Source organism: Giraffa tippelskirchi, chromosome 7 (genome assembly GCF_054371585.1).
Source record: "Giraffa tippelskirchi isolate mGirTip1 chromosome 7, T2T-mGirTip1v1.2.pri, whole genome shotgun sequence".
Taxonomy (NCBI): Eukaryota; Metazoa; Chordata; class Mammalia; order Artiodactyla; family Giraffidae; genus Giraffa; species Giraffa tippelskirchi.
In genome coordinates this window covers 46,480,239-46,505,193 of record NC_137281.1, presented here as the reverse complement: position 1 = coordinate 46,505,193, position 24,955 = coordinate 46,480,239, and the positions used below count along the sequence as shown (strand labels likewise).

The following is a 24,955-nucleotide window of genomic DNA, read 5'->3' as shown; positions in this document are numbered from 1 at the left end:
AGGCTCCGCGTCTTCAGCCCCCTGGGGTATCACGGCCGACCCCGAGGGTGCAGCGGCCCAGCCTTGGATTGGCCCGGCCCGCCCCGGCCCGCGGACCCGGAGGAGGGCGGGAAGCGAGCTGGCTAACCGTGTGTCTGCGGCCCCATAGAGTGCGTGTTTATTGAGTTGTTACTTAGGAGAAGTCTCACGTTTCGGTCAAGTGGACTTCGTGCCCAGCTCCGCCCCACAGGGAGTTGGCACACCTGCGGCGCCTGATTCCCAACCCGCTTTGGGGCCGGGAGCGGCGCCGAACCCCTGAGAGGAACGTTCGAGCCCGGAACCCTCGCCGCCACGCCGCGTCGCACCGGGGGAATTCGCTTGGGTGCAGGACGCGCGGTGCGCGGGTACCGCGGTTCCTGTTCCGGTTTTGACACGGCTAGGAGGAGGCGCGCGATCCCTGCCTGCGGAGGTAGAGCCCGCCCCCTCACCCCTCACCCTTCACCCCCCTCACCCCACCCACCGCGTGCCGTCCCGCCCCGCCCCCTCCCACGCAAGAGCCGCGTCACGTGGGGATCCTGCCTGGCCTTCTCGGCGCTGAGGCGACGTCCAGGCCTCTAGGGTTTGGGAGGGAGTCGAGTTCAAGTTCTGCCAGCGTTGGAGGGGAACTTGATCTGTTGTGACGGAAGCAAACCCATTTCCTTTCTCTTTGGCCGCTGGAATCCTCCTCGAAGCACCCCCACACAGTCTTTTACACTAAAGAGGAGGTGGTAGTGAGGGAGACTCTGAAGGATGATTAGGAGTTTACCGAAAAGGGGAAGGATGACAACGTAGAGGTGGGAAGAGGAATCACGTGTTTGGGAAGTCTGTAGGTTTTCAGCCCGGGGAGGGGCGATGTTTGTCTGGAGGCCTAGGCAGGGACGTTTTGGGGTAGGGGGCACCAGTGCTGAGCCCAGGAGCACGCAGGTCCACAATGGGCGTCCGAGGGCCCCTGGCGGTTCTGATGTGAAACGTGACCGACCACCAAGTCTAGCGACCTTTCCTCAGCCCCTGCTGGGCCCGGGCCGCATGCAGAAGATCCACTCTTCAAGGCAGACGTTAAACCACGGGCCAGGGGTCATAAGCTCCTTCCCTCTAGCTGGCATCTTTAAAATGGTATTTTACGTCCTAATATGGATATGGGTTTAAGCATTTGTTTTCTTTTTCTTTTTTTTTTTTTTAATACAGTGTGAATGTCTGTTACTTAAAAATGTAACTTTGAAAACAGCTCCCAAACCGCAGGTGGCGTGCTGAAACAAGTGTCCCATCCCAGAGGGAGAGTGTGGTCCCCTCTCCTGCCGCACACCTCCACCCAGGCCTCAAGACAGCGGGGAGGAGGGTGGGGGGAAGGTGGTGCTGACCCATCAGGTGCCATTTTATTCATTTCGAAACCAGCCGCCTTCATTTGAATGCAAGTATCATTCTTATCGAGTAATTTTTGTCACACGGCTCCGTGGTGAGCAAGGTGCTGAGCATGGCTGGTCCACTTGCCTCCCCCCTCCATCAGTTCTCACAGGAACTGAAGGCTCAGACAGGTGAGGAAAACTCAGAAGAACCAGTGAATGTTTCAGTCTGGGTCTGTTTTGACTAAAATCTGTGCTGTCAACCAGCACCCTGGTTAGGACACGACAGATGTTATCATCTTCCAGGTGTTGGGCTTGTGTCCTGAGAGGGCCATGCGCCTCGGTGCTCTGACCCGAGAACCTGATGGTCAGAGCACTGAGTGGCCTCTGCCAGGTCTCTGCTGGGCTCCAGCCACCTGGTGGAATCTGAACGCAGGGTGGCCTTCCCAGGAGCAGGCGTCTGGCTCACCACAATTCAGGTTTCCGTGCTCTTGGCTGGGATCCTTTCCTGTTGCACACCGTGACAGTGGTCTCATGATGTCGGTTGACTGAGACAGGGAAGATTCATGGCCACGTTGCATTTACTTGGTGGCAGCATCACTCCAGTCTGTACTACGGTGGTTGAGGGCGGCTCATGACCAAGCGCACCCGTGGTTAGGAGGCAGGGCTCTTCCTGAGGCAGCTGGTCTGGCTGGACCTGGACCTGCTCAGGACACAGTCCTCTGCCCTGACCTGATGCTTTTTGCTGCTCCCCATGACCTTGGACATGTCCGTGACCATGGACGGAAGAGCCTGGCAGGCTACAGTCCATGGGGTCTCAAAAGTCGGGCATGACTTAGCAACTAAACCACCACTATGACCCTGGAGGTTTTAGCTCTATTGAACGACTGGAAGATGAGTGGCTTCAGGAGCACATGAAAGCTGTTTTGAAGGGGTGACCCCTGTTCCCACACATTTGGCCGAAGAATAAGTTAGTGTAGCCTCTCTGGAGGCCGGCCACTTGGGCTGTATTTACCAAACTGAAAGTCACTGTTGTTGTGAGGCTCAAGGGTGAGCAGCAGGGGCCCTTCTCAGCCTCTGCTTCACAGACACCCCTGGATGAGCACAGCTACACATCCCCCCAGCTTTCTTTCCTGCAGACTGATGTGATAGGCTCCCTGTCTCCCCAGCTCCAGCCACCTGCCCCACCGTGCCACGGAACACCCGTCTTCACACGGAGCCAGCCGATCTCGCCACCTCCCAGCCCTGGGACACTGGGGTCAGGTCACTGCTGTTGGATACCAGCCTGGCGGTGCTCTGAGTGCCAGTGTAGCAGGCCTTCCAACCGACTGGATAACTGACTTCTTCATTCTCCGCGTGAGACTTCCGTGAACTGCTAGCTTTAATTAAGAGAAGAAGGCCGTTGTCTCATTTTTATTTGCTTCTGTCCTTTTGAGAAATTAAAGAGTTATCGACAATTACAAACACCCTGTAGATACACTATCCAGAACGCATAATTTTAATATTTTCCTGTTTCTTTTCTGTATCAAAATGTTTGTGCTGGGGTTGAAATATCTCCATTTTAAAATATAAGCATCATTTACTAAACTTTTATTTTCTTGGGCTCCAGAATCACTGCAGATGGTGACTGCAGCCATGAAATTAAAAGATGCTTGCTCCTTGGAAGAAAAGCTATGACAAATCTAGACAGCGTATTAGAAAGCAGAGACATTACTTTGCCACCAAAGGTGCGTATAGTCAAAGCTATGATTTTTCCAGTAGTCACGTATGAATGTGAGAGTTGGACCATAAAGAAGGCTGAGTGCTGAAGAATTGATGCTTTTGAACTGTGGTGTTGGAGAAGACTCTTGAGAGTCCCTTGGACAGCAAGGAGATCAAACCAGTCCATCCTAAAGGAAATCAGTCCTGAATATTCATTGGAAGGACTGATGCTGAAGCTGAAGCTCTAATACTTTGGCCACCTGATGGGAAGAGCCGAAGTCCCTGATGCTGGGAAAGATTGAAGGCAAGAGGAGAAGGGGATGACAGAGGACAAGATGGTTGGATGGCATCACTGACTTGATGGACATGAATTTGAGCAAGCTCCGGGAAATGTGAAGGACAGAGAAGCTTGGAGTGCTGCAGTTCATGGGGTCACAAAGAGTCAGACATGACTGAGACTGAACAACAGCTAGACTTTTAAAATCTGATCACAAAAGTCATACATGCTCATTGCATAAAAACTGCAGAGAGTGGAGAAGCACGAAGAAAACAAAAGCCACCTGCCACCTGGAGGCTCATCTTCCCGTCCCCGGGTGGGATGTCCCTCCCCTGAGCCTCGCTGAGGGGGCTTGTGCAGTCAGGCCGTGGCCCAGCCCCACACACGTATGTGCGCCCTGCTCCCCTCAGATCTTCCAGATCACCCAGGTCAGCCCCAGTTTTTCAGTACCAGAAATAATGCTGCAGTGAAGACTCATGGTGAACCTTCACGTACATAGCTGATTATTTTCTTAGGACACATTTGAAAAACAGCCATAGGAACAGAGAGCTTGCATTTCCTATTTTTGTGTTTCATCTTGAAGGGACTACTGAATGTCCACTCAGATGGCTGAGCCGAGGCCCCGGGCCTCACTAGGCTGATGGCACTGACCAGTTAATGTGTGGTGTCTCTTGGGGCAGCTTGCAGCATCTTGACCTTCCTTGTCCAAGGCCTTTCTCACCACTCATGGTGTTGCAGAGTGGTCGGGGCCTGTGGGCCAGCTGGGCCTGGGTCTGGAAGCTGCTTTTCCTGCTCCTCTGGCCCTGGGCAGGTGGCTTCACCCCTCTCTTTTCCTTGGAGGCACTGCTCTGACTGCCGGCTCACTGCGTCCGTTCCGGCCTGCCCCATGTGCAGTCAGAGGTCAGCTAGCCCTCCTGCCTTGGCCAGGGTGGGGGCGGTAGGCAGGGAAAGTGGGGTTCAGCCTTGTTTTTTCCAGTTCAAGTCCTAGAACCCCAGATTTTCACTGGAGTGGTGCAGCCCCTGATTCCCCAGGGGGAGCAGGCAGACGGCTCGCCCTTCCTCAGCCCCTTGTGGTGTTAGAGAAAGGCCGCTCCAGCGGTCTCACTGGCAGCAGTGTGACACTGCCCATGACGCCTAGTGAGGCCTGTTGGGTAGATGAGTGGGAGCAGCAGCCACTCCTGGCCGTCCATCTGCTCCTCAGCACCCCAGAAAATGCTGCCACTTCAGCAGGCATCCCTGAACATCTCTCTTGCATTGTCACCAGCAAAAGTCAGGCCTTGGGCCGTAACCCAGAAACAGGCGGTAGGTTTTCTGTTTACTGTTTCCCTTTGTTTTCAATTCTCTGCCCTTAAAGCGAATAGAGAAGGATTTGCTAGAAGTGAGAAGGGGAAGCTCTGAACCCCTGGTTTACTTTTCAGTGGCTCACTTTCTCTCTGAAACTGGCACGTCCCACATGTTCATCACATTTCTTGTTTTCTCTGGTCCAGCCGAGCTGTTTTCTTAGAACTTGTCAGGTTTCTTTATGGTAACAAAAATCCAGAGGTGTGAACGGCTATGAGCCCACCTCTGAACCCTGCATAGAGGGTAAGCCATAAAACACTCCGGCTTTTGGTCGCTGCCTCTGAAAGGGGCATGGGCCACATGCCCAGGAGGGTCCACGGTGATGGAGGCCTGGAGCCTTCCGGAGCAGCTGCTGGGCTGAGCAGGCGTCTCCCCTATTCCAGGCTTCTGCCTGCTGGGCCTGGAGGCTGGGAGACCTTGTGTCAGGAGCCCCTGCTGCGGGGAGCAGGTGGCCGGCAGGCTGCACAGGGAGGGGCTCAGGACAGGCCTTTACTGCTGGGGCCTGTGTTTGTTTTGTTAGGTAATCATAAAGTGCTGTGTGTAATCTTTTTTTAAATGAAAAACAGAGGGCAAAACTGTTTGGTATGTCTAACAAACACAACACATTCTCTTTCCCCTGGAGCAAGTTAGTGACAGAGAAAGTGAGGCTTGTCAGGAACAGGATGCCTGAATCCGGGGCAGGGTAGGGGGGCTGGGGTGGGGGGCAAGCCACCAAGCCGTGGGTGAGGGACCACCTGCTCATTTCAGCCTCTGACATTCAGAAGAGCCCTCTGGGGTCCCTGTGCCTGTCCTCTGCCCCTTGAACGTGGAGAGATGCTTCCCCCACAGTGCAGCCAGGATCAGGCCATTTCCTTGTGCTCTTGTGGGCAAGGCGGACGTGGGGTCTGGCATGGTGGCTGGTGGGGAACAATGGCTGGAGGTGAAAGGCTCTGGCTGGACTCTGGGCTCTGATTTAGGAGCAGGCAGACTTGGGATTTTCTCATGGGTGAGATAGGGTTAACAGAGGTTGCTCTGTTTACTGAACAAGGCAGTTGAAGATGAAAACACATCATGATATATTAAGTGTAGTATCACTGTCAAATAACACTTGTTAAAAATCCTCTGGGAGGATTTCCCTTGTGGTCCAGTGGCTAAGACTCTGCTCCCAGTGCAGGGGGCCCGGGTTCAATCCCTGATCAGGGAACTAGATCCTGCATGCTGCAACTAACACCCACTGCAGCCAATTAAGTACTTTAAAAAATCCTTTAAATTGAAGTCGCTCAGTCATGTCTGACTCTTTGCGACCCCATGGACTGTAGCCTACCAGGCTCCTCCGTCCATGGGATTTTCCAGGCAAGAATACTAGAGCGGGTTGCCATTTCCTTCTCCAGGGGATTTTCCCAAACCAGGGATCGAACCCAGGTCTCCCGCATTGTACGCAGACACTTTTACCATCTGAGCTACCAGGGAAATTCCTTTAGGAACAACTCAGAAAGCTGGTCCACCCATCATCTCCTGGTCAGGGACGATGCTCTGGCCAAGAGCACCGAGGTGGAGCAGAGGTGGGCCTTGGGACAGGGTAGGCGGTGGTCTATGGACCTCGCAGGCCACCGTGGTGCTGGGAGGGAACCCTCTTCAGTGGTACTGGGTGGCAGGCGGGTTCCTGACTGCTCCAGTTGTGGGGAGGCCTGGAGAGGGTGTGCCCAGGTCTCTGGCCGCCCAGGGTGGGTGGGGTCCTAGAGCAGGGCTCAGAGTCGGGCTGGCCCTTTCCCAGGCTTCCTCCTCTCGAGCAGTCTGAAGAATTCCAGGTGCGTGTGGCGGGTCACAGCCCTCCTTCTGGCTGCGTTGGTCGTCGTTTTGTCGTCAGGTTGTGGGGAAGAAGGAGGGAGTTCTCTTCTACCTTAAAGAACAGACGCGCAGGCTGTGAGCATGCCGCCTCTGAGGGTCTGCTCTGCTTGAGACAAGTTCCTAGGTGACCACAGTGGGGCGAGTGTCCAGAGCAGAAGTGAGCCCTGTGTCTGTATCCGGCTCACTGGAGTCTCCAGGCCCCTGCTGAGGACGAGGGAGCACAGTTCGGGGGCTGGGGTGGGGGTTAAGGCACCGACCCCACACAGCTGGAAATCAAGTAACCTCACAGTCAGCCCTCCTGTGCATCCCCAGTCTCCATGTTCATGTTGTGGAAGGACATAAGTAGTTGAGTTCTGTTTCTCCTTGACTTACCTAGTTTAGTTCATTGTTTTAGAATCTTGTATGTTTTTAAAATCCTTAACATAATGAGATTAAATAAAAAGCCATATAAGTTCCAAAGGCATGCATCAAGAGGGCATTAGTGTTTCCTGTCTTGGGACGACCCCCGACTGGAGGTGAGGCCACCTCTCTTGGCCGCCATGGGAGTCAGGCCAGGACAGGCTGTTAACCTCAGTGCCCTCTTTTCCCACCCAGGTACTGCCAGCTGGCTTCTGCTGCCGCAATGCCGTCACCACACGTGGGGATGACCCTCCGGCGCCTGGCCTGGGCCGTGGCTTCCCACCGGCTGGCCCCCTGGACACGTGGAACAAGTGGCCCCCTGCACACGGCCCCGGCCGCACGCTCGGACTGTGGTGCCCCGGTATTCAGCCATGCCCCGGCCTTCGGGGACAGGCTCGCCCTTGTTGACCAGCATGGCTGCCACACGTACAAGGACCTGTACTCGCGCAGCCTCCGCCTGTCCCAGGAGATATGCCGGCTCTGCACACATGCCGACAGGGACCTCCAGGAGGAGCGGATCTCCTTCCTGTGCTCCAACGACGTCTCCTTCGTGGTGGCACAGTGGGCCGTGTGGATGAGCGGCAGTGTGGCCGTCCCCCTCTACAGGAAGCACCCCCGGGCGCAGCTGGAGTACTTCATCCAGGACTCGCGCAGCTCCGTGGTCCTTGCTGGCCCGGAGCATGTGGAGCTCCTAAGCCCGGTGGCCCAGAAGCTCGGAGTAGCACTCCTGCCTCTCCCGCCTACAGTCTACCATGGGGTGGCCGAGGACCCTGAAGAGGGCTGGGTGCCGGAGCGGGACTGGAGAGACCGGGGCGCCATGATCATCTACACCAGCGGGACCACGGGGAAGCCCAAGGGCGTCCTGAGCACCCACGACAACATCAGGGCCGTGGTGAGTGACTGGGCCGCCATCTTCGAGAGGGTCCCTGTGGTCAGTCCCTGCAACAGCCGTAGCTGGACAAGTGCCTTCCTGGTGGCCTTCTGTTCACAGGCCCGTGACAGTTCTCACCATTCCCCCCCCACCCAGAAATGTACGGTCAGGGCCATGGGAGACCACCAACCCCACTGGCCATGTAGGGGCACTGTGCCCAGGTGTATGGGCCTCCCAGGATCCTCCAGCACAGGATGGGCCACTGTACATGGGGGGAGATTTTCAAAGAAACCAGCTGCAAGTGAGTACCAGGACAGTGCCCTCAGCACCTTGAAGCACAGCTTCTTTGGGAAGCAAGAGAGCAGGAGGTGCATGCCATGGCTCAGGTGTTACTCTGCGTTCTGTGACCTCAGTTACTGTCTTTTTAAAGCTCTGCAGCTGCTTTATTCATCTGTAGTTTATACTCTTCTTGCTTCCAAAAAGTATGTGCGTGTACAGCAGGAGCGGGAAACAGAAGTTCAGACCCACCAGAGGGAGGACAGAGGTCTGGCTAATTCAGTACGTAAGTCAGAGTGAACCGAGTCAGATTACAGACTGTCTCTGTCTCCCAGGAGACGCCATCTCTGGGCCAGTATTTCTGGGGGGTAGCAGTCACCGCGGCACGCACGAGGATGGGCTTGGCAGTGACTTGGGAGTTTTTGGTGGAGCTGGGGAGAAAGAGGTGCTGGAATCAGCCGGGTCTGACTGGCAGTTGGAGCCCCAGGGCCTCTTGGAGCCAAAGTCACTTCTCTGACTGCCTTGGGGGAGAGCTGCCCAGAATCTGCAGAGACCTTCAGACTCCAAATCTAAGGTCCCTTTAAACTGGCTGAAGCCCCTGACTGCATGCAGCCCTGCTCTCCAACAGGAGGGCTGGTGGCTGGACAGACAGCTCTGGATCAGACCCCAGGTCATTTCGTTATCAGCTCCCTGGGATGCGCCAAGGGCTAGTCAGCAGGTCTCCCCTACTCCTCCTACCCGCCCCCTCCCCCCGCCCCCGCCGCCTCAGCTAGGGAGGCCTCCTGCCCTGAGGCTGTGCTGTCGTCCTGCAGGTCACAGGGCTGGTCCACAAGTGGGCCTGGACAAAGGACGACGTGATCCTCCACGTCCTCCCACTACACCACGTCCACGGCGTGGTCAACAAGCTGCTGTGCCCACTCTGGGTAGGGGCCACCTGTGTGATGCTGCCCGAGTTCAGCGCTCAGCTGGTAAGTTGGGGACGAGCTCTCGGTGTTGCCAGCTGGGCCCCTGCGGGCCCGGCACCTTCTGGGGGGTCACAGGCACCCAGCAGGGAGTTTCCTGCTGCTGCTGGAGCCGGGGATCCTGAGTCGGGGCTTCAGGCAGCACAAGTTATTCTGTCAGGTCTGGAAGTCCAAGTCCAGAATGGTCTCACAGAGCTGGGGTCCAGGTGTCATAGGCCTGATTCTGTCTGGAGGCCCCAGCAGGATCTGCTCCTGCCTCTCCCAGCTCGTGGAGGCACCTGCATCACTCCAGCCTCTGCTTCCCTGTCCTCGTGGCCGCCGTCCCTTCTGTGGTCAGACCTCCGCTGCCTCCCTCCTGTAAGAACCCTCTGATTGCATCGGGCCCACCCAGCGTCTAGTCTGGTGGAGAGTATCCCTGTGGTGTCGTCTAGTGTGTCTCGCTGTCCCTTCTACTTCTAGAGGTGTGATGCCAAACTGTTTCCCAGAGTGGAGGTTGTGTTCACGTTCTCACCAACAATGCGTGAGGACTCCGGCTCCCCCACATCCTCACCAGCATTCGTTATCTCACTGTGGTTTAAGTTTGCGTTTCCCTGACGACCGAGGATAGTGAGCATTTTTTCAGGGTCTTATTTGCATCTGTGTATCTTCTTTGGTGAACTGTCTATTCAGATGTTTTGCCCATTTTAAAGTCAGGTTGTTTGACTTATTGTGTTTGTTTATTCTGGATGCTAGTCCCTCATCACATAGATGGTTTGCAGATATTTCCTCCCATTTTGGGTTGTCTTCTCATTTTCTTAACGACATCTTTTGAAGCACACATGCTTTTAATTTTTTTGATGAAATTCATTTTATCAGTTTTTTTCATTTCATAGATCATGTTTTTGCTGTCATACCCAAGAAATCTAACCAAAAGTCATGAAGATTTTCTTCTATGTTTTTTTCCTTGAAGTTTTATGGTTTTAGCTGATATGTTTAGGTCTCTGACCCACTTTGGATTAATTCTTAGGTATGGTGAGGTACGGGTCTAGAATTCCTCTTTTTGGATGTGGATATTCAGTTGTCTCTGCACTGTTGGTTGGAAAGACTGTCCTACTGGAGTGATCTGACACTCCTGTCACAGATCAGTTGGCCATCATCGTATTGATTGTTTCTGGAGTCTCGTCTGCTCCACTGGTCTGTGTATCTGACCTTACACCAGCGTCACATGCTGTTGAATGTAGCTCTCAGGACTAAGTTTTGGGGCATTCTGCACTTTCCTCTCTCCTTTTCACATTTGTTTTGACTCCTCTGAGTCCTCTACCTTTCCCTGTAAATTATAGGGTCAGCCTGTTGACTTCTGCAAAACAGAGCATGCTAGGGTTTGGGGAGAACTGCCGTCTTAGCAACACTGGGTCTTCCCATCCATGGACGTGGATGCGTCTCTGCTGACCGAGCACTCTGTCTCTCCTGACGTGTCACGTTGTGTCATCTCGTCCTACACATGGTGACACTTTTCTTTCTCCTCTTCTCTCCTGTATGTATTTCTGTTTAGATCATTTCCATTGGCTCGTGCCTGACTTCTGTCTTTTTTCTGCTGCGTCTAGTCTGTTAAGTGTTTGCAGTGAATTGCTAGTTTTGCATAATATACTTTCCAGCTTATAATGGTTCTCTTGTATGTCTACTTCTCTGATGAAATCCTTGATCATCCCCCATTTCATTCATCTTCTCCAAATTTCTTAACCTATTTAATAATTTATACTCCTTGCCATAATTTCAACATATGTATTCTGAGGGTCTGCTCCTATTGACTTTTCTTCTTTTCATACAGGCTTTATAATGGGGCAGGGTTGTCTGTAAAAGCACGGTACAGTTTTCTCCCTACAGAGGCACACCTTTCCTGTGGAGTAGCTCAGGTGAGGAATTAGTTACCAGCATCTGATTAGGAACTGGGGCTGGGGCTGCCTGTGGGGGGAGGCTATCTGTGTGGGGTGTGCTGAACCCCGGTCCTGCCCTGATCACGTGGCAGCTGGTGCAGTGGCCCCATGGAGATGAGGGTGAGCACACGCGAGCAGTTTGTCAGCACGAGCCGAAAAACTCGAAGCATCTCTATACTAAAACAAGAAACACCTGTTAAAGAGAGTAAAATACAGAATTCACATGACTCTGGATACAGCGTCACCACTCTCTGCCCCCGTCGTGTGTCGTCTGCTGCGCTCCGGCCTACATGGCCCCTTGCCCGGCTGCATCCACACGTGTCTTCGTGGCTGGAAAAGTCTGAGGTGCCACCTCTCCCCTGATGGCAGATCTGAGGCCAGTCCCTGAGCCAGGACCCGTTCCTCCCCCGATCCTCTTCCTCTTCATGGCCATCCCTGAGACCGGACACCAGGGTCCCCTGCACAGTGACTCCCCGAGGACCAGGAGCTTCTGTCACCCTGTGAAAGTGAGACCCTCTGACACTGGAGAAAAGGAGGCCCTCTGCTGAGAGCACTATTCCTGGAACTGCAGGCCCACATGTGTCTGTGCGGGTGTGTCTTCTAGTCTTTTTGCTGTCTGTGTCCTCTTCTCTTTTTAGGTTTGGGAGAAGTTCTTAAGTTCTGAAGCTCCCCGGATTAATGTATTTATGGCAGTGCCTACCATCTACAGCAAGTTGATGGATTATTATGACAAGCATTTTACCCAGCCTCACGTCCAGGATTTTGTGCGTGCAGTTTGTGAAGAAAAAATCAGGTCAGTGAACACAGTCCACCTTCCCATCTGGAAAGTCCTAAAGATTCGCAAATGTAACTTACTTTTAGTGAGTCAGTTCTACTAAGTTTTAGGAAGCACTGTGTTCTGTTTACTTTAAAATGTGTTTCTACATCTCTCTCTACACACCTGTGTTCCCAGAGCAGCTGCCTGGGTTCTGCATCCATGTCTCTGTTCTGTCTCTGGGTCCCTCTGTCCATCTTTCTCTGTCTGCCCACCCGTCTTCCAGTGGAGTCTGAAGGATAGGGTGAATGTCCTGTCTGAGCCCACATCTGCAGGCTCTCAGCAGCCCCCCGACCCCCACTCAGACACCCTTCCTAACAGACATGCTGGCTCTTTGGCCCCATCGGTGGTGTGTTTGGTCTCCATGTTCCCATGAGTCTGCAGACCACGGGTCCCCTCCGTTTGTAGTTGCTCGGTTCACCTGAGAGTGCATGTATGGAACTGAGTAGTTTGGCAGGTCTTTACAGACCTGATGACATGTGCACCGAGAGCCTGGACAGCCATGAACTTCGCACCCTCTGTGCATCTGAGGCCTGGTCCTTACGAGGAGCTCAAGAAGGGTTTCCTGGAGAGAGTTCCCAACTGCCCGAGATGAATATCTGATCTGGCCCTTCTGCTCCTGTTTAACCGCTCTCTGCTCCTCTTCTGTAAGATGCTTGGTGGAACTGGAGCCCTCTGTGAGGGTGCCACCCTCCCACGAGGCACTGCTCTGGGGCCCCCAGGACACGGATGGTGTGCACTGTGCTGAAGCAGCCATGTGCTCCTCAGAGACTGAGGTGCCTGTGGTTGTGCTGGGCAGGTTGATGGTCTCGGGCTCTGCTGCGCTGCCCCTGCCGGTGCTGGAGAAGTGGAAGGGCATCACCGGCCACACTCTGCTGGAGAGGTACGGGATGACGGAGATTGGCATGGCCCTGTCCAACCCCCTGACCGCAGCTCGCCTGCCAGGTATGAGCAGTGCCCGCCAGCTGTGTCCTCCCTCTGCTGTGGGTCCTCGGGTGGACCAGTCTACAGGCGATGCTGTCCTGCTGGGTTAGGGGAGCCTTCCCAGGTGACCCTGGATTCCAAGTGACCCGGAAGCCATGTGCTTGGCACATGGCACCCGGGCTGGGTGCTGCTTCCTCCAGACCAGGTCACCTGTGGCCCAGAGCCTCCCATCCAGGTGCCCTGAGCCACACAAGGGCAATGGCAACAGAGGAGATGGCGGGTATGGGGGGCAAGGGAGGAAGGGCCCCCACCTGTGCTTGGTGACCTGCATGCATGGCCTGCTGCTCTGGGAGGCCTCCTGCCCTTTGGTCTTCCTGTCCCTCCTTCTCTAGGGCATTCCACACAAATAGCCTTCAGGTCTTGGATCCTCGAGAGGGAACCTGAGGGCAGAGTCCGAGGCCTGAGATGTGAGCCTGTTCTATTCTGGGCTCTCTTCCAGCCCTCGTGGTCTGTCTCCTTCAGTTTGTCCAAAATACAGGAGGAGTCTCAGAAATAAATCTAAGGGGATTCTGTGCCTGTACTTCTGTCTGTCCATTCACTCGTCCTGCACAGATAGTAAAAGGCACCCTTCTTGGGGGGTGTTCTGTGAGTTCTCATTATGTCCACCATCACTGTCAGGTAGGTGACTCTGAGTCACCCCAAGAGCCTCCCCATTTTGTGGTCAGCACCTCCTCCCTGGCCAGCAAGCAGGTCCCTGGTTGCACTCCCTGTAGCTGTGCATCTCCTGGACCGTCACACAGCCCCAGCCTCGGGACCTGCCGTTGGGGTCTGTCTTCTCTCACGTGGCAGGATGAGTCTGAGACACATCCTGTGCCAAGCAGCATCTATGGTGTGCATGGGCTGCCTTTTGCTAACCTGTCTACCACCGATGGACACTGGGTTGTGTTCAGTCTTGGATAGCTACTAGTCAGGCTGTTGTGAAGGTTTGTGTGCAAGCTGCTGTGTGAACATGTCCTTACATCTCATGGGCAGATGCCTCAGAATGCAACTGCTAGGTCACGAGGTGGGTGTGAACTGTGCACAGAACAGCCCTGAAGCAGAGCTGATGTTACCCCCCCTGACAGATGAGGACCCTGAGGCTTGAGCAGGTGTTCATGCTCTGTTGCCACCAAAGACTGCCACGTCTGGGGTAAGAGAGGGGCCAATAGATGGGCAGGGAATCTCCTGGTCAAGACCAAGAGCAAGCTCAGGCTGGGAGCTGGGGCCAGGGCCAGGATAGGATTCAGCAGCACAGGGCCACTCGGGTATCTGGGGGAAGGTGTGGAGCGCGCTTGGGGTTGTAGCAGAGGCCGGGGACAGAGGGACCTGCGCCAGCGTCCTCCTAGGGTGAGGCCCCAGGGGTGACCTGGACACGCACTGACAGGAGGCTGCCAGCACTTACTGGGCCCGGCAGAACAGGCACCCCAGGACCTAGTGCAGCGCGGCCTACCACCCCAGAAGCCAGGAGGGGCCATAAGACAACGTCACTGAGACACAGCTGACACTCATTCTTAAGGGAAGCGGAAAGATGGAGTGACCCTGACCACAGCCAGCATGCTCCTTGGTGGACACGAAAAGTCCATGCAGTGTGGGAGGGGCTACGTCACAAAGTGAAGAGAGGGGCTGTGCCTCCCTGTTGTGGGAGGGACAGTGTCCCCGCTCTGTGGGAGGGGTGGTCACGCCGTGTGGGAGGGGTCATACCCCACGCTGTGGGCGGGGCTGTGTCACACAGCGAAGGAGAGGTCATGTTCTGTGTTGTGGGAGGGGCCGAGTCCAAGCAGTGTGGGAGGAGTCACATCCCATAGTATGAGAGGGGTTGCGTCACGCACTGTGGGAGGGGCTGAGTCACGCAGTGTGGGCGGGGCTATCATGCAGTGTGGGCGGGGTCACGTTCACTCCATGTGGGAGGGGCCGCATCCCGTGCTGTGGGAGGGACCACGTCCATGCAGCATGGGAGGGGCTGTGTCATGTAGTGTGGGAGGGGTCGTGTCCCATTTTGTGGGAGGGACTGCTTCACCCAGTCTTGGAGGGGCTGTCACGCACTGTGGGCGAGGCCACGTCCACGCAGCGTGGGAGGCTTTTTCACACAGTGTGGAAGGGGCTGCGTCACGCACTGTGGGCAGGCCGGTCATGTTAACGCCATGTGGGAGGGGCCACGTCAACACTGTGGGACAGGTTTCTTTCTGGGCTGATAGAAAGTTCTGGAACTAGATAGAGGTGCTGTTTGTACAACGTTGTGAATGTGCTAAGTGCCACTGAATTCTATGCCTTAGAGTTTTGCCAAGAGAACGCACTGGTCAGCAAACACCCTCTTCCAACAACACAAGAGAAGACTCTACACATGGACATCACCAGATGGTCAACACTGAAATCAGATTGATTATATTCTTTGCAGCCAAAGATGGAGAAGCTCTATACAGTCAGCAAAAAACAAGACCGGGAGCAGACTGTGGCTCAGATCATAAACTCCTTATTGCCAAATTCAGACTTAAATTGAAGAAAGTAGGGAACCACTAGACCATTCAGGTATGACCTAAATCAAATCCCTTATGATTATACAGTGGAAGTGACAAATAGATTCGAGGGACTAGATCTGATAGACAAGAGTGCCTGATGAACTATGGACAGAGGTTCGTGACATTGTATAGGAGACAAGGATCAAGAAAATCCCCATGGAAAAGAAATGCAAAAAAGCAAAATGGCTGTCTGAGGAGGCCTTACAAATAGCTGGGAAAAGAAGAGAAGTGAAAAGCAAAGGAGAAAAGGAAAGATATTCCCATCTGAATGCAGAGTTCCAAAGAATAGCAAGGAGAGATAAGAAAGCCTTCCTCAGTGATCAGTGCAAAGAAATAGAGGAAAACAACAGAATGGGAAAGACTAGAGATCTCTTCAAGAAAATTAGAGATACCAAGGGAATATTTCATGCAAAGATGGGCTCGATAAAGGATAGAAATGGTATGGACCTAACAGAATCAGAAGATATTAAGAAGAGGTGGCAAGAATACACAGAAGAACTGTACAAAAAAGATCTTCACGACCCAGATAATCACGATGGTGTGATCACTCACCTAGAGCCAGACATCCTGAAATGTGAAGTCAAATGGGCCTTAGAAAGCATCACTACGAACAAAGCTAGTGGAGGTGATGGAATTCCAGTTGAGCTATTTCAAATCCTGAAAGATGATGCTGTGAAAGTGCTGCACTCGATACGCCAGCAAATCTGGAAAACTCAGCAGTGGCCACAGGACTGGAAAAGGTCAGCTTTCATTTCAATCCCAAAGAAAGGCAATGCCAAAGAATGCTCCAACTACCACACAATTGCACTCATCTCACATGCTAGTAAAGTAATGCTCAAAATTCTCCAAGCTAGGCTTCAGCAATACGTGAACCGTGAACTTCCAGATGTTCAAGCTGGTTTTAGAAAAGGCAGAGGAACCGGAGATCAAATTGCCAACATCCACTGGATCATTGAAAAAGCAAGAGAGTTCCAGAAAAACATCTATTTCTGCTTTATTGACTATGCCAAAGCCTTTGACTGTGTGGATCACAATAAACTGTGGAAAATTCTTAAAGAGATGAGAATACCAGACCATCTGACCTGCCTCTTGAGAAACCTGTATGCAGGTCAGGAAGCAACAGTTAGAACTGGACATGGAACAACAGACTGGTTCCAAATAGGAAAAGGAGTACGTCAAGGCTGTATATTGTCACCCTGCTTAATTAACTTATATGCAGAGTACATTATGAGAGACGCTGGGCTGGAAGAAACACAAGCTGGAATCAAGATTGCCGGGAGAAATATCAATAACCTCAGATATGCGGATGACACCACCCTTATGGCAGAAAGTGAAGAAGAGCTAAAGAGCCTCTTGATGAAAGTGAAAAAGTTGGCTTAAAGCTCAATGTTCAGAAAACTAAGATCATGGCATCTGGTCCCATCACTTCATGGGAAATAGATGGGGAAACAGTGGAAACAGTGTCAGATTTTATTTTGGGGGGCTCCAAAATCACTGCTGATGGTGATTGCAGCTATGAAATTAAAAGACGCTTACTCCTTGGAAGGAAGGTTATGGCCAACCTAGATAGCATATTTAAAAGCAGAGACATTACTTTGCCAACAAAGGTCCGTCTAGTCAAGGCTATGGTTTTTCCAGTAGTCATGTATGGATGTGAGAGCTGGACGGTGAAGAAAGCTGAGCGCCAAAGAATTGATGCTTTTGAACTGTGGTGTTGGAGAAGACTCTTGAGAGTCCCTTGGACTGCAAGGAGATCCAACCAGTCCATCCTAAAGGAGATCAGTCCTGTGTGTTCATTGGAAGGTCTGATGTTGAAGCTGAAACTCCAATACTTTGGCCACCTCATGCGAAGAGTTGACTCACTGGAAAAGACCCTAATGCTGGGTAGGATTGGGGGCAGGAGGAGAAGGGGACGGCAGAGGATGAGATGGTTGGATGGCATCACCGACTCGATGGACATGAGTTTGGGTAAACTCTGGGAGTTCGTGATGGACAGGGAGGCCTGACGTGCTGCGATTCATGGGATCGCAGAGTCGGACATGACTGAGCGACTGAACTGAACTGATACAGATTTTGCTTCAGTTTTAAAAACTTTTGGGAGCAAAAGAGGAGGCCCCTAGAACCTTAAAAGACAGGCTGAAATGAACAAGACAGCACCATCTAGCAAACTGAGACCCAGTTGCAGACTCTCCCAAGAGTGTGGATCCCAGAATACTGGGCAGCTTGTGGAGTTTGCCAACTGGGTTTCTGGGGGCTTTTATCCTGTGACAAATGTTAAAATAAAGGGCCTGAAACCTTGAAGTGAAGGTTCAGACACCAGGCCTTTGACCATGGAGTCTCTGTCCCACCAAAGCTGTTCATTACAATGTTGTCGTAGCCACCACCTGTCCTCACTTTTGCATTTTCAAAAGTTGATTGTAAGTATGCAGAGGGATGCACTGAGCAAACTACAGGCATCTAATAAGTGAGCCAGGATGCTAGCTGCATCACCCCTACCGTGAGGACGCCCACCACACCCGTTCCACTTCTGCCCCTCACCAGCGACAAACTGCAGTCACCTAGGCCCTGACTACCCAGACAGGTGCTCCAGTGAGGCAGATGTGCCCTGCATCCAGCTCTGGGTGCTGGGCAACCACCAAGGTGACCTGAAGACCTTCTGGGGCATTTGGAGCCCCAGCTGCTGCTCTGTGGTCTCGCCTAAGGCTCTGCTCTTGGCTGCTGGTGCTTTGCCCCTCGGTGCACACCTGACCCCAGGTGGGATCCCCCTGTCTGTGCATGTGATGGTCCGCAGGTCTCCCCCACCCCTACCCCGGTGTGCCCACGTGACATCAGGCAGCTCCCAGCATCTCCGTGTGCGGGCACTCTCCAGAATCCTACTGACCGCCTCTGTTCCTCATGCCTCCCCGCCCCTTGCAGGCTCTGTGGGGACCCCACTGCCCGGCATCGAGGTGCGCATTGTGTCGGAAAACCTGCAGAAGGACGGCTTCCCCTACGTTATCCACGCAGAGGGAAACGAGGAGGACACCAAGGTGAGTCTGTTCACACTGGCGGCACGTGGGCATTGCGCGGCCACGACCACCCAGCAGGCCGGTGGCAGAGGTGAAGTCCCCACCGCACGGGGCAGCTCCTGGACCACAGCAGTGGTGGTGGGCTTTGACTCCGGTCACTGCTGGTGTTTGGGGGCGCTGCCCACCATGCAGATAGTGCAGAGCAGAGTGAGGCCAGGCTTCTCCCCGGCTCCTTCCTCCGAGTCATGTTGAGGGGGGTCAGGAGGGCCTTGGCTAGGACAGCCCAAGCTGACGGTGTGACCGGCCCCGCAGCCTAACAGTCGCCCCTTTGGACAAATTCACTGGAAACAGAGGTTCCTGCTTGGGAAGTCACTGTCTGCTGTCTATGTTGTTCTAAGATCTGGAGGTGAAGGGAAGCAAGGGCTGTGGTCTCATTTCAGTGAGGACTGTTACAGCCACAGGCCTGCTGGTCACAAGTGATCAGGGTCACAGAAGAGGTCGGGATTGGTGGGAAGTGGAATTTTTAAGAGATGGTTTTATCTACAGCTGCTTTTTATACTGTGGACTTCTGTTAAAGCTGAAAGTAGCAGTGGTTCCTCATTTCAGCGTTTTTTTTCTTCCTGCCCGTACTCTAGCGTCGCTCCTCGCTCCCCCCACCCCACCCCTCACCTTTGCCTGGAGGGGCCCAGGCATCCCTCCCTGCCCTGTGGACCTCAATCTCATCATGGGAGGTGGCAGCATCGAGCAGGTGGTTGTTGAATGTCTGAGATCGAGCACATGGAGGGAACTTGGGTGGTTTTTATTGTAATTTTATTAAAAATGACATCAATGCCATGGTCTGGGCATGGGTTGGAAAATAATTTTCAGACAAGGGCAGAATGAGAGGAGAATGAAGTTTATTAGGGTGGGAGACACTGAGCTGACACCTTTCGTGGGCTAGTAGCCAGTTTTTACAGCCTCAAGACAAAGCTCTTGCTGGAAGGGTGCAATTCAGTGATTGGTTAGGGTGCTATAAAGTGGGTATTTTTAGCTAATGTGAGGTCAGGGAGCTGCTGGTTTAGATCCTGGGGGACTCACGGCAATGGTTGCTATGCGACTCGGTTGTTCTGAAGACAACCTTGGTATAGGCTCCACAATCAAGAAGTATGTGTTCCTTTGACTCAAGAACCTCTCACCTGGGTTGCTTTTGCTGGGCACGTGCCCTCTCGGCCACTCTTCCCAGACGTGATGGCCCTCTAGACCAGCTTTGCTCACGTCCACAGTGTGTGGGCAGCTTTCAGGGCAGCCTAGAGGTCCCCAGCCCTGGTCATCACTCCCTGACCATGCTCTGCCTGGGCTCTAGCATCAGCCTGGCCGGTCCAAGGCCGACAGCCACACTCACATCCCAGAATCCTTTTCTGGCTCTTGGCCTGTACCCTGAGGTCCCCTCTGCCTCCTCATGGACTCCTACCCACACCTGAGTCACCTGCCCCAGCGTCCAGCCCTCCCTGCAGTATTGGGACAGCTTCCCCTCGCACCCCCTTCCCCGCCAGACGCTCAGCCCGCCCCCATTTTTGGTGTTGTTCCAGGGACCCCGCACTGGAGGAGGTCTCCCCAGCAGAGGAACAGTGTGGGTAGCTGGGCCCATAGGCGCCAGCAGCACAGATGGCATGGGGGCCCCTGCACCACCCTCCTCCGGGTGCCTGAGCACCTTTCTGCAGGATGTCTCGGGACCTGCCGGAGAGAAGGCGGGGTAGGGAGCGGGTCCCTTGTCAGTCACAGCCAAGCCTAATGACTTCGTACCTGTGGGGCGGGCAGCCCGCCCCCTCCACCAGCTGCTGCTCCAGCCTGTAGGACCTTCCTCACTGGAACCTGCTCAGAATAGGAGGTTCTGAAGCGGCAGCCCAGGCCCTGAGCACCTTGACAGTCAGAGAAGGAAGCAAGTGGTCCACAGGGGTGGGGGCTCTGGGGCCCTAGGGACAGCAGAGGTGAGGAAGCTTGGGACTTGGAGCTCTAGGCGGTGTGCTCCAGAGCATTTCCAGTTCAGTCGAAGGGCCCTTGGGAATGGAGCTGTCTGAATGGCTCACCAACAGGTCTTTTGCCCTCTCTGCCACGCGCCCCCCCCCTCGTGCTTCTGCTCACGAGAGGGGTGGCAGTGCCCCCACTCCAAGGCTGGGTGGGACCCAGAGTACTTCTCACCGCCCCACCCCTGTAGGGACCCTGTAGAGAGCATAAAGCGAGACTCCACGCAGGGGCAAAACCTGCATGGAGCCTCCGCTTGGCTCCCCGTGCTTAGAGGGACAAAGTGACCAAACTTACAGGAAAGTTGCAAAAATATCTGAGTCAGGAAAGCCTGCTGGCCTGTGGCCAGTGCACTGGTACTTCCCCACGCATGTGGGCTCACCCTCCTGACGGTGGCCCCAGGCGGGCTCCTGCCGGTCCTTGGCTCACCGCCTGCACACCCCGCCACCCCACCTCCATGCGGTGACACCATGTGGTGACTTCCTTCCCTGCAGGCTCATCAGGGGTCTCATTTTTTCCATATGGAGATCCAGTTGTTCGTAAATTATTTGCTGAGAAGACAACTCTTTCTTGTTTGTAGAGTATATACTTATTTGAATATATGTGTTGTTGTTGTTTAGTTGCTCAGTCCTGTCTGACTCTTTTCCACCCAAAGGGTAGCCTGCTAGGCTCCTCTGTCCATGGGATTTCCCAGGCAAGAATACTGGAGTGGGCTGCCATTTCCTTCTCTAGCAGATCTTCCCCATCCAGGGACTGAACCCACGACTCCTGCATTGCAGGCGAATTCTTTACTGCTGAGCCCCCAGATGTATTTGCTTCCATTGATATGTGTATCTGTTCTTCTGCAATACCACAATCTTGACCACTGTGACTTTGTAGTAAATCTCAAAATTGTAGTGTTAATCTAGCAACTTTATTCTTATTCAAAGTTTTTTTGGCTGTTCTAGTTCTTTTGCTTGCCCATACCATTTTAGAAATAGTTTGTCTGTATCTACAAAAAGTCCTTTTGGAAGCTTGGTGAAAATTGCATTCAACTATATATCAGTTTGGGGAGAGTTAACATCTCTTCTCTGAGGATTCTTTCAATCTGTAAACGTGGTACACCTCCCCATTTACTTAGTTCTGCTTTAGCAGGGGTTGTATGAGTGAGATCTTCAGCATGCTGCTGCTGTATATGTTCTGTTAGATTCACACCTGAATATTTCCTCCTTTCTCCATCTCTTACTCCTTTTTCTCTTTTTCAATGATTGTAAGTGCAGAATTTTTTTGGTTTTTGTTTCTAATTATTTATCACTAGTATATAGAAATACGATTGATTCAAACTATTGACTTTGTATCTTGATAAATTCATTTTTTAACTTTCAGTTCAGTTCAGTCGCTCAGTTGTGTCTGACTCTTTGCAACCCCATGGACTGCAGCACACCAGGCCTCCCTGTCCATCACCAACTCCCGGAGTTTACTCAAACTCATGTCCATTGAGTCGGTGATGCCATCCAACCATCTCATCCTCTGTGGTCCCCTTCTCCTCCCGCCTTCACTCTTTCCCAGCATCAGGGTCTTTTCCAATGAGTCAGCTCTTTGCATCAGGTGGCCAAAGTATTGGAGTTTCAGCTTCAGCATCAGTCCTTCCAATGAATATTCAGGACTGATTTCCCTTAAGATAGACTGGTTGGATCTCCTTGCTGTCCAAGGGATTCTCAAGAGTCTTCTCCAACACCACAGTTCAAAAGTATCGATTCTTTGGCTCTCAGTTTTCTTTATGGTCTAACTCTCACATCCATACATGACTACTGGAAAAATTGTAGCTTTGACTAGACGGACCTTTGTTGGCAAAGTAATGTCTCTGCTTTTTAATATGCTGTCTAGGTTGGTCATAGCTTTTCTTCCAAGGAGCAAGCGTCTTTTAATTTTATGGCTGCAATCACCATCTGCAGTGATTTGGAAGTCCAAAAAAATAAAGTCTGTCACTGTTTTCATTGTTTCCCCATCTATTTGCCATGAAGTGATGGGAACAGATGCCATGATCTTAGTTTTCTGAATGCTAAGTTTTAAGCCAACTTTTTTACTCTCCTCTTTCACTTTCATCAAGAGGTTCTTTAGTTCTTCTTCTCTTTCTGCTGTAAGGGTGGTATCACCTGTATATCTGAGGTTATTGGTATTTCTCCTGTCAGTCTTGATTCCAGCTTGTGCTTCATCCAATCCAGTATTTCTCATGATGTAGTCTGCATATAAGTTAAATAAACAGGGTGACAATATACAGCCTTGACGTACTCCTTTCCCGATTAGGAACCAGTCAGTTGTTCCATATCCAGTTCCAACTTTTGTTTCTTGACCTGCATATAGCTTTCTCAGGAGACAGGTCAGGTGGTCTGGTATTCCCATCTCTTTAAGAATTTTCCACAGTTTGTTGTGATCCACACAGTCAAAGGCTTTGGCATAGTCAATAAAGCAGAAGTAGATGTTTTTCTGGAAATCTCTTGCTTTTTTAATGTTCCAACGGATGTTGGCAATTTGATCTCTGGTTCCTCTGGCTTTTCTAAATGCAGCTTGAACATCTGAAAGTTCATGGTTCATGTATTGCTGAAGCCTGGCTTGGAGAATTTTGAGCATTACTTTGCTAGTGTGTGAGATGAGTGCAATTGTGTGGTAGTTGGAGCATTCTTTGGCATTGCCTTTCTTTGGGATTGAAATGAAAACTGACCTTTTCCAGTCCCTGTGGCCACTGCTTAGTTTTCCAGATTTGCTGGCATATCGAGTGCAGCACTTTGACAGCATCATCTTTTAGGATTTGAAACAGCTCAACCGGAATTCCATCACCCCCACTAACTTTGTTCATAGTGATGCTTCCTAAGGCCCACTTGACTTCACATTCCAGGGTGTCTGGCTCTAAGTGAGTGATCATGACATCGTGATTATCTGGGTCGTGAAGATCTTTTTTGTATAGTTCTGTGTATTCTTGCCACCTCTTCTTAATATCTTCTGCTTCTGTTAAGTCTGTACCATCTCTGTTCTTTATTATGCCCATCTTTGCATGAAATGTTCCCTTGGTATTTCTAATTTTCTTGAAGAGATCTCTAGTCTTTCCCGTTCTATTGTTTTCCTCTATTTCTTTGCATTGATCACTTAGGAAGGCTTTCTTATCTCTCCTTGCTATTCTTTGGAACTCTGCTTTCAAATGGGTATATCTTTTCTTTTCTTCTTTGCCTTTCGCTTCTTTTCTTTTCATAGCTATTTGTAAGGCCTCCTCAGACAACCATTTTGCCTTTTTGCATTTCTTTTTCTTGGGGTTAGTCTTGATCACTGGCTCCTGTACAATGTCACAAACCTCCATCCATAGTTCTTCAGGCACTCTGTCAATCAGATCTAATCCCTTGAATCTATTTCTCACTTTCACTGTGTAATCATAAGGGATTTGATTTAGGTTATACCTGAATGGTCTAGTGATTTCCCCTACTTTCTTCAATGTAAGTCTGAATTTGGCAATAAGGAGTTCATGATCTGAGCCACAGTCAGCTCCCAGTCTTGTTTTTGCTGACTGTATAGAGCTTCTCCATCTTTGGCTGCGAACAATATAATCAATCTGATTTTGGTGTTGACCATCTAGTGATGTCCATGTGAAGTCTTCTCTTGTGTTGTTGGAAGCAGGTATTTGCTATGACCAGTGCGTTCTCTTGTCAAAACTCTCTTAGCCTTTATTTACCCTGCTTCGTTGTGTACTCCAAGGCCAGATTTGCTTGTTACTCCATGTATTTCTTGACTTCCTACTTTTTAGCTTTAGGACTTTTTTTTTTTTTTATTCCTTGTGATTTTCTACATATGCAGTTGTTTTCTACAAATAAAACAATTTTATTTCTTCTTTTCCAATCTGTATCCCTCATTTCTTTTTCTTGCCTTATTGCCCTGACTAGGATTTCCTGTATGATATCAAATAAGAGTAGTGACAGTGAATGTCCTTATCCTATTTCTGATCTTATGGGGAAGGTATTTGGTCTTTCACTGGTAAGCATGACAGTAGCTAGACTTTTTGTAGATCCCATTCTGTTTTTGATATGCTGAGAGTTTTTTCTCATGAATGGATATTTTCAAATGTCTTTTCTGCATTAGTTTCTTCTTCCTTATTTGACTACTAATATGATGGATTATGGCCTTCCCTAGTGGCTCAGACAGTAAAGAATCTGCCTGCAATGCAGGAAACCCGAGTTCGACCCCTGGGTTGGGAAGATCCCCTCGAGAAGGGAATGGCAGCCCACGCCAGTATTCTTGCCTGGAGAATCCCCTGGACAGAGGAGCCTGGCTGGCTGCAGTCCACGGGGTCGGACACGACTGAGCGACTAACTCACATGGTGATTGCACTGAATGATTTTTCTTTTTTTAACATTTACTTATTTATTTGGCTGTATCAGGTCTTAGTTGTGGCACTCGGAATCTTGGTTGCCTCATGCGACAGTCTTTCACTGTGCTGCACGGGCTCTCTAGCTGCAACCCCATGAACTGTAGCCCACATGTGAGACCTTAGTTCCCCGACCAGGGATCAAACCACTGTCCCTTGCATTACACAGTGGATTCTTAACCACTGGACTACCAGGGAAGTCCCTGAATGCTTTTTCTAATTGAACCAGCCTTGCATTTCCAGGACACACCCCACTTGGTTATGGTATATCATTCTTTCTGTATAGTATTGGATTTGTTTTACTAACATTTTGGTGAGGATGTTTACATCTGTGTTCA

General features: G+C 51.8%; 1 protein-coding gene across 6 annotated transcripts in view; it reads left to right on the top strand.

Annotated features, from left to right (window-relative positions):
• The first annotated feature begins 390 nt into the window (after positions 1 to 390).
• ACSF3 (acyl-CoA synthetase family member 3) overlaps positions 391 to 24,955 on the top strand; it is a 42,023-nt gene continuing 17,458 nt past the window's right edge. For 2 of the 6 annotated variants that reach the window (XM_081508174.1, XM_081508173.1), the window contains exons 1-6: positions 391 to 448; positions 7,099 to 7,795; positions 8,863 to 9,018; positions 11,564 to 11,718; positions 12,539 to 12,684; positions 18,135 to 18,247. In XM_081508174.1, the coding sequence (XP_081364300.1) occupies positions 7,127 to 7,795; positions 8,863 to 9,018; positions 11,564 to 11,718; positions 12,539 to 12,684; positions 18,135 to 18,247 (1,239 nt within the window). In that variant the 5' untranslated portion in view covers positions 391 to 448; positions 7,099 to 7,126. Of the gene's footprint in view, positions 449 to 560; positions 813 to 2,527; positions 3,765 to 7,098; positions 7,796 to 8,862; positions 9,019 to 11,563; positions 11,719 to 12,538; positions 12,685 to 18,134; positions 18,248 to 24,955 lie in introns of those variants that run through there. The other 4 variants (XM_081508179.1, XM_081508177.1, XM_081508176.1 and 1 more) reach the window with 4 other exon arrangements.